This window comes from Martes martes, assembly GCF_963455335.1.
Source record: "Martes martes genome assembly, chromosome: 9".
Classification (NCBI taxonomy): Eukaryota; Metazoa; Chordata; class Mammalia; order Carnivora; family Mustelidae; genus Martes; species Martes martes.
In genome coordinates, this window is record NC_137896.1 from 125,693,818 (window position 1) to 125,702,831 (window position 9,014).

At 41.4% G+C, this 9,014-nt stretch overlaps 1 protein-coding gene across 1 annotated transcript; it reads left to right on the top strand.

Moving 5' to 3' along the window:
• Positions 1-2,936: 2,936 nt before the first annotated feature.
• RDH14 (retinol dehydrogenase 14) lies at positions 2,937-7,813 on the top strand. Its single transcript, XM_080812673.1, has 2 exons — positions 2,937-3,410; positions 6,745-7,813. Exons 1-2 carry the CDS (start codon positions 3,018-3,020, stop codon positions 7,360-7,362), a joined length of 1,011 nt encoding a protein of 336 aa, XP_080668799.1. The 5' UTR covers positions 2,937-3,017; the 3' UTR covers positions 7,363-7,813.
• Positions 7,814-9,014: the final 1,201 nt, after the last annotated feature.

The window sequence follows — 9,014 nt, forward strand, 5'->3', positions numbered from 1 at the left end:
TTGTTGTTGTTTTGTTTTGTTTTTGTTTTTGTTTTTTTTTTTTTTTTGTTTAACATTTTGAACCCTTCAAGCTTCTTCTTTGAGCTCTCAGTACTTTTGAACACCAGTGTCCCTACCCTTGTGTGTAAGCCATACTGATGACTCTTTAGGATAAGCTTAGAACTAGAATGTTTGAATGCTGAAAGGGCTAAAGCCCAGTTAGTTTTACAAAGCATTGCTCATTTTTGGATGTTAGTAGATAGAATGAATTTTTACCCTTTCATCATTGTAGAATATTGGTCCTCAAAGAAGGAAAGAGTAGGGTTAAATACACTCTTGAAAATTAGAGTTTTTTATTCTGTTGCCTCTGACCAGCTTTTTAATCAATGCAAAATTAAAAGGTCACTCCACCTGCATAAGTATACCAATTCTGACACTGCTCATTCAAAAATAAATCAGCAAGTTATTCATATAGGGCACTTTCCATCTAAGATGAGCTCCAGACAGAAGCTCCTGAGAGAGCTTCAAAGAAGCTTATCTCTTGGGTGTGTTGCCTCTGGACCACAAGGCTTCATATTTGAAGTCTCTGGCTCTGGGCCTGGCAGGTAGGTACAATGTTTACGTGGAAAAAAAAGCCTTGGCTACCACTTCAAAATGTAACATGAAGTGTAGTATCCTAGCCTTTCACGGTTACCATTCTTTTGTTGTTTTTGTTTTGTTTTCAAGAACATAGACTGGTTTTTAACCATACTCTCTTGCATAATAGGCACAGTGATCTGGTTATTTTCATGCCACTTCATTTTCTTACAAACCAAAGATTTGTAACAGAATAGTATTAATATCCTCATTTTTTTAATCAATGAAGAACTTAACATTCACAAAGAAAAAGTAGCTCATCCAATAATGAGCAGCTAATAAATGGTAGAACTAAGATTCAAAATCAGGTCTTACTTCAAAAGCTATATTCTATTTTCTCTGTGTTATATAGCCTTCCACATCAAGTCCTTATTAATTCCATGGCCATAGGACCCTTCCTGAACAGATTAGTCATTCCATTAAGTTCTATGCTTAAAATATACAGCAATTACATAGCAGATCTGGGGATTTCCCTCCTCCTCCCCTCTTCATGCCCTCTCTTGTTCCTTCTACCCCCACCTCTCTCTCCAGTGCACTCATATATACATATTGCACCCCAGCTCTAGTTAAAGAAAACTGCTGCTGATATATAGCTTTTGCTCTGCTTACTTTGATGTAAGCTAGTCCAAAAAATATCTCACTGAATACCTACCGTTTTGTATGCATTCTCCCGTGTGAAGACCACAAAAGAAATTCAGACATAATCTCATTCTCTTGGAAATTTTAAAACCTTGAAATATCCTGTAGAATAAGTCAAGCATGTAGACTGAAACAGTTGACACTAGAGGGCTGTTTGTCCTCAGTGCCAAGTGAGGGTCACACAGGAAAGTGAGGCAGACATCTGCATGGGCTGGAAGTGGTCACACAACAGAATTGAGGTGAACTTTGAAGGATGGAAAAAATACAGATAGATGGACAAAGAGGAAACAGATGTGCTCTGGGATCAGTGAGTTTGAGAGGCAGCGTCAAATAGAAAGGGTGGAATAAAAGCCCATCCCTGGTGATTTCTGCTGTGGTGCCTTGTGGAATCCCCAGGGACAGTGCTCCTTCCCTCCTGTGAGCTTCATCTCCAGTACTTCTTCTGGCATCCTAACCCTCTTCTGTTTGTAATGTGACTGTTCACTGCATGTTACATCCTTCCCAGATGCACAGGAGTGGAGGAGAGTTTAATCAAAATAATCTAGGGAGTTTATTTCAAACTATATAGGTTGTGTGTCTCATCTCTTGTCCTGAAGATTCTAGAGTGGGGGAGAGGTCTCTGTGTCTGTGCCAGACGGTAAGGACTTTGAGGGCAGAAATGGTGTCCTATTTCTCTGTGATTGTCACAGGGCACGGGGCCTCGCACATACGGGATGAGTGAGTAGATGGAATGAATGAGGACTTGAGAAGAGCTTGGTCTAAAGCTATAAAGTTTGCAGCTTGAAGATGGGTCCCTGTGGCAATAAGCCCTGACATTTTTCGATCACTTTATAGTATAGAAAGCACTTGCCCTTCCATTTTTACATTTGATCGTCTCCTGGAGGAGACGTGGAAGCACTTGTGAATGGGCCTACTCAAAAGTCTGTGTCTAGAGTAAGTCCAGGCTTTCCCACTGTATCTCTACCCGTATCATATAAGACCACTGGCTGATGACTTTTGCCTTAGAGATCAATGCAGTCATGGTTTTCAGATCTCAGACTGTGGTCCACAAACCAGCGGCGTCCGAATCATCTGGGAACGTCCTAGAAATCCAAAGTCTCAGGTCCCATCTGGAACCTATTGAATCCTAAACTCTGGTACTGGGGTCCTTCAATTTGTGTGTGTGTGGCGAGGGGGGTGGGGGGTGGGAGGGTGTTGGGTTGTTTTTACGAGCTCTGCAGGGGATTCTGATACCACGCTAACCTCTGAGAACCACTAGCCCATTCTGTTTCCGACTGGTTCACGTTGCTAAGCTCTTCGCCTTAATCATAATAAAAAAGAGCTCTTCCTCAGACTCCAGAGGGTAGGAACCCTTCATTTTCCTGAGGGTGAGAAAACGGCACTGAGGGGTAACAAGTCCCAGGGATCCTTAACGGAAAACACACTAAGCAAGCCCTGATATGTGGGACTTGTAAATTCAAAATATTCATACGGCATTCCCACCGGGTCGACCACCACCACTCCGGGGGCCTGCGCTCACCCTCCATGTCCAGGCTGGGGACCGGCTCCACCGAGTCACCGCAACTCAGGGCACTGTACAGCCTACCCAATCCGGTGCCCTCCGAAGGAAAACTACAAGTCCCAGCATGCCTCACGCCGCCCCGACAGGCGGCAACAGGCCCCGCCTCAGAGTTCCTAGCGCGCAGGTGGCAGCCTCAGCCCCTGGCGAGCGGCGATTCCGGAAGTCCCGCGCGGGGGCCGGTGGGCCTTCGGCCCAGGCGGCTATGGCCGTGGCTACTGTAGCTGCACTCCTGGCAGCACTGGGTGGGGCCCTGTGGCTGGCGGCCCGACGGTTCGTGGGGCCCAGTGTCCAGCGCCTGCACGGAGGCGGAAACTCGAGCCTCATGCACGGGAAGACCGTGCTGATCACGGGGGCGAACAGCGGCCTAGGCCGCGCCACGGCCGCCGAGCTGCTGCGCCTGGGGGCGAGGGTGATCATGGGCTGCCGCGACCGTGCGCGCGCCGAGGAGGCAGCGGGTCAGCTCCGCCGCGAGCTCCGCGAGGCCGGGGGCTCGGAGCCCGACTCTGACGCCAGCGAGGCCGGGGAGCTCGTCGTCAAGGAGTTGGACCTCGCCTCGCTGCGCTCGGTGCGCGCCTTCTGTCAGGAGATGCTCCAGGTGTGGGTCTCCGGGAGCCAGCGGCAGATCGGGGACGGGAGCGGGCCTCGGCGGATGGGCGAGGCGGGGCCGGAGGCTGAGCGGGGTGGGTTGGGGGTGGTACCGCCCAGACTCCCGGGGGTGTGACCTTGGGAAAGACCGAGTCTAAGAGTGGAAACTGTCAAATGGTCTGAGAGGGTTTGGGAGTGCAGACTGGGGAAATTGATAGGAATGGCCTCTGTTTTCCAAAGATGCTGAGAAAAACATGGGCCCAAAAGGAAAATAAGCCAGTTTCTGAATATTTCCTTTTGTTTTGTGAGGACGGTCCGGGGTTGGGGGGGCGGGGGGAACCTGTCAGGTCTTCACATTTTTGTTTTCTGTGTCTGAAGTCAGTGCACCAAGCCATCTTTCAGAGCCTGAGAGCCAGGGACCTTGAAGCAATTTTTCCCCCCTCCCTGCTGGGGTGGGAAGTTTAGCTCTCTGCCACCAGTGCACTCATTAGTACCAACTACTTAAACAGTCTCTGGCCTGATTTCTAAATAGATTGGAGCTCGGAATCCCAGTGGCCATGTGCTCTACACGGGAACAGAAATAAATATATTACTTAGTATTTATTGAAGGTTTCCTACATGCCGAGAGCTGTTCCAAGAATTTCAGATACTTAAAAAAAAATTATTTTAATGAAATAAAAGTGCCTTTGGCTATTATTGTCATCGAATCCTCAGTAACTCTGGTAGGCAAGTTATCCCCATTTTACAATGTTGGGCAACAAAGGCATAGGTAGGCCAAATAATTGGCCCAGGATCTGTATCCAGAGCCCTTTTAACTTCTGTACTTCTGCTGCCTGCCTGTGAGGTGTGGGAATCTTTGTTTAGATGATAAATATTCCACTGAAGTGGGTGTCCTTTGTTGAAATAGGTAGAACAGTTTCCCACAGAGGTGACTTGTAAAAGGGCATATAGAAGAATGAAATTTAAAATTAGCTGGTGTGGGAAAGGTGCCAATATGAAATGGAGCCTCTTGGGTTTACAGCAGAGGTTCCCAAACTTTATAATGTTGACATGATGCCAGGAGGCCAAAGAAACTATCTGTTTATTAAGTAATTAAGTCCAAACAACCTAATAAGTATTTATGTCCTAACAATTTAGTAGGTGTTTGAGAAAATAATACACATAATTAAAAGAAGAAAGATATTTCATTCTTCAGTAACCATAATTACTAATGGGAAATGTGCACCTGTCGTTCACTCCATAAACTTCACAGTCTTTGGAATCAGGTTGGAAATGTCCATCCCCATTTCTTGTTCTAAATTGATATTTAACATTGTACTTGCATTTTACTAAAAACTCAGGTTTACGAAGATGGGACACCATTGAAAGAAATTTAGCACAATTTAATGTTGATGGTGTGAACCATTTGCAGCTAGTAGTTTTTGAGTTGTTGAGCCAAGTTTCACTTTGTTTCCCTGGAAAATTTAAAATCTCCACCCTGTGGAGTTCCTTGTGAGGCTCTGGGGCGCCTTGATGCACAGTTTGGGAACTGTTGCAATCTAGAGAACTTTTCTGTTTGTTTGTTTATCTTAATGGCTAGTATTTCATTATCAGGTAAAACAAGTTAAGAAATAAGAATGCTAGTGTATAAAAGATGCTAAAGCATTAAAAGTGGGTCTTCTTATTCATTAAAAATGTAAATTGGTCTGAGTATGCTTCTGAGACTTAAGGCATTTTATTACTTTGGCCATTTGAGACAGACCCAATTAAAAGTTAAGGAGATAAACTTTACTAAGTTTCTTTCTGGCTCTAAAGTCCAATGACTATAACCAGATTTTTTTTTTAATGGAAGTATAAATTTCCCACAGGTTGGTATTCATGGTATTTATGTCATTTATCTCCTAGAATTTAAAAAAAATAGTGAATGATAAAGTCTTAAAATAACACAAGGCCAGCAAAGAATGATGGCTCAGAAATGATTAATACAGGAAACTCTTCCAAAGGATTAGTGAAAAAAGAACACTCCTTTCTTTCCCCCATGGGTGAACTTTTGCCTTCTTTTTGAAGTTGACTGTTGGAAAAGCCAAAGGTGCTTAGACAGACAGAATGATAAATAGTTAATCCTCTGACAGGTAGGCTGTGATAACAGTTGTGAAATTTAACACATTTTTCTTTTTACTTACACTTGGCAAAAGGGCCAGTGAAACTTGATATTTGACCTCAAGTTAATTTAATCGTAGGTCATCATTGTGTCTTTACACCTGGAACATGTTGTACATTTCTTTTTCTCTGCCCATCAAAAGAGACAGAGAGGAGCCAAGAAAGGGCTAGGGAAAAGCAACTTACATGAATTAAGGAATGAAAAGACTTCCTTTTGAGGACAGTCTAAATTTTAGCATTTTACCCTGGAAAGATGCAGGAGGGTATAGACAAAGTATAAGATTCTGACTATATAGATCCTCTAAGCTGGGGCCCTTTAGAGTTTGAAAGAGCTAGATGTTATATAGGGAAAAAAAGAACTGAATCTTAAATTTATAGTAGAGGTTAAAGGTGTTTCTTGGCCCTAACTCCTCTCTAAATGTCCTTTGCTGTTACTGTAAGACTTAGTATTTATGTATGATTCATGCTTGTTTCTGATATTTTTATTTATAATAATTAATATAATAATTATATAATAATTATATAATAATATATATAATTATAATATAATAATTAATTAAATAATTAAATTTTATTAAATATTACCTATTTAATATTTTTCTTAACATTTCTTTGATTTAGTCATGATGTTTTCTTCAGTTTTAATTTACATCCCTGGCCCTTTGTATTATATGTCCCAGTTTTAAGGAAGCCATTTGGAGGTTTTCCATCTCTGTGGTACCATTTGCCCTTAGAAAAGTACAGAATGAAGTAGTCCTAGTTTGCCCCTGGTGATGATAATAACAGCTCTGGGAATAAACAATGCTGACCTGCCTTCTGCCATATTTCCACTTCTAGCTGACATCGACTCTCTAGCTTTGATGTGAAACTCCCAATTAGAAAAGTAAGCTAGCTTACTAATTCCAAACGGGGGCATTGGTATCAGAAGATTTCATCTTCCAGTTTTTGTTTGCCGCCCAAGAGCCCTGTGATCCTGCACAGATCACCTAACATTGGTGCTTGGTTTGCTCACAGAGTTGGTGAGGGTAGATGAGAGGGCATGTGAAAAGCACAACGCCAGGTCCTCATTAAAAATACAAGTCTTTCCAAACCCCCCATTGTTGAAAACCCACAGAGGCACTTTATAGAATTTTAGTAGTTGCAAGAACTAAAATTTCATTTTAGGCCTGTGTTCATAGTTGCCCCATTCTCTTTGACTTTTAAAGGAAGAACCTAGACTGGACGTCTTAATCAACAACGCAGGAATCTTCCAGTGTCCTTATATGAAGACCGAAGATGGGTTTGAGATGCAGTTTGGCGTGAACCATCTGGGGCACTTTCTACTCACCAATCTTCTCCTTGGACTCCTCAAAAGTTCAGCTCCCAGCAGGATTGTGGTAGTTTCTTCCAAACTTTATAAATATGGAGACATCAACTTTGAAGACTTGAACAGTGAACAGAGCTATAATAAAAGCTTTTGTTACAGTCGGAGCAAACTGGCTAACATTCTTTTTACCAGAGAACTAGCCCGCCGCTTAGAAGGCACCAACGTGACTGTCAACGTGTTACACCCTGGTATTGTGCGGACTAATCTTGGCAGGCACATACACATTCCACTGTTGGTCAAACCACTTTTCAATTTGGTGTCATGGGCTTTTTTCAAAAGCCCAGTAGAAGGTGCCCAGACTTCAGTTTATTTAGCCTCTTCACCCGAGGTAGAAGGTGTGTCAGGAAAGTACTTTGGAGATTGTAAAGAGGAAGAACTATTGCCCAAAGCTATGGATGAGTCTGTGGCGAGAAAGCTCTGGGATATCAGTGAAGTAATGGTTGGCCTTTTAAAATAGGAACAAGGAGTGGAAGAGAGCTATTTATAAAACTGGCTGCCAGTTATATCTGTAATCATAAATGGGGTGGCTTGAGTACTTGCTACTTGAAAACTTTTGGTTTTACGCTAGTACTGCTGAGAGGTACATATGGATATTTTGAAGTTACTGAAAAGTTACTTTTTGGAGAACATAAAATTTCAGAAAAGATGTCTTAAATATACAGTAAGCATAATGAATAGTAAAATGAGCAGTATAATATACTTTAGAAATTATAATTGAGCAAGCATAGATTACGAATATTAAAGAATCCACTGACTTAAACACCTTGCAAACTTTTTCAAATACCTTTTGAGTTTTGTGGCCAAAGTGTTAAATATTTTTATTGCAGTGCCGGTTTTTGTGTGAAAATAACTTGCCTGTTGTGTGCACAATTCTTACGTGGAATAAATTTAATGGTGCAAATCCTTAATTGTGTTTTTTTGTTTTTTGATTTTTTTTTTAACTAATTTCACTGAAATGAGCCCTTTATCAATCTTACTAACCTCCACTGATCTTGGTGTGCCCAGTGTCTTTCCTCCCGCATATCTTGCATGCTGCCTTAAGAAGTAAGATTTCTAAAATCCAAATCTGTGTCACGGTGTCATGTGCCTGTTTAAAAATATGCAGTGGTTTCCAATTGCCCATATGGGGTTTCTAGCTATAGAATTTGTTCTTCAAAAGAAGTCTCAAATGCAGAATCTGGGTGGGTGAAGCAGGTCATAACAATATTGCAGGGGTAGAGTCTCCCAACAAATAAGTTCCTTTTGCCAGTTCCTGGAAGGACTTTGCAGAATATGATAATTTATAAACCATTTTCATTTAAATTTAAACTCCTTAATATGAGACTGCCCATGAGCTGGCCATAGGCTTACCTTGTCCTCTTTGTGCTGTCCAATAGAATTTTAGTCAATGATAGAAATAATTGTGTCTACACTGTCCTATAAGGTACACTTTACTTTTTTTGGTAAGGTACACTTTATACATTTGTGGTTATGGAGTGCTTGAGATACAACAACTGAATTTCCAATCTTGTTTTATGTTAATTTAAATTTAAATAGGCACATGTGCCTAGGGACTACTGTCTTAGGCAGCACATCTCTGTTCACTTAATTGTATAACAACATCCTCAGTATAGACCATACTCACTTGTCTCTTGGCCTTTCCTTATATTGTTCTTTAAATCCCTGTAGGATGAACCAGTCCTTTCTCTACTTTGTTTTAATTGATCATAGCAGCTTTACTAATTATTTGTTGAAAAATCCAGTTGAATAATTAGGATTCTCCAAGAAAAGATTTTATTCTTTTATTCTAGTCTTACTAGTTTTCCTTCCTCAAGTAGCAAGTGTTGTACCTGACACACAGTAAAATGGAATAATGATGTTTGAATGAATAACTAAGTAATGAATTAGTGGTGTGCACATACAAAAGGCCGAATAGGGATATTTTAGGTATCTGTTAAAGCATCAAAAATAATAAGTAATTCTTTGTCTTAACCATCTGTTACTAGAAAAAGGAATTATGACCATAAAGGATAGATTGTACTACACTGAATTCAATGACTTTTTTGGTCAGGAGTAATCCTTGATTGGTTATTGTTTTTAATACTATTCTATTATTTGGTTACCAGTATC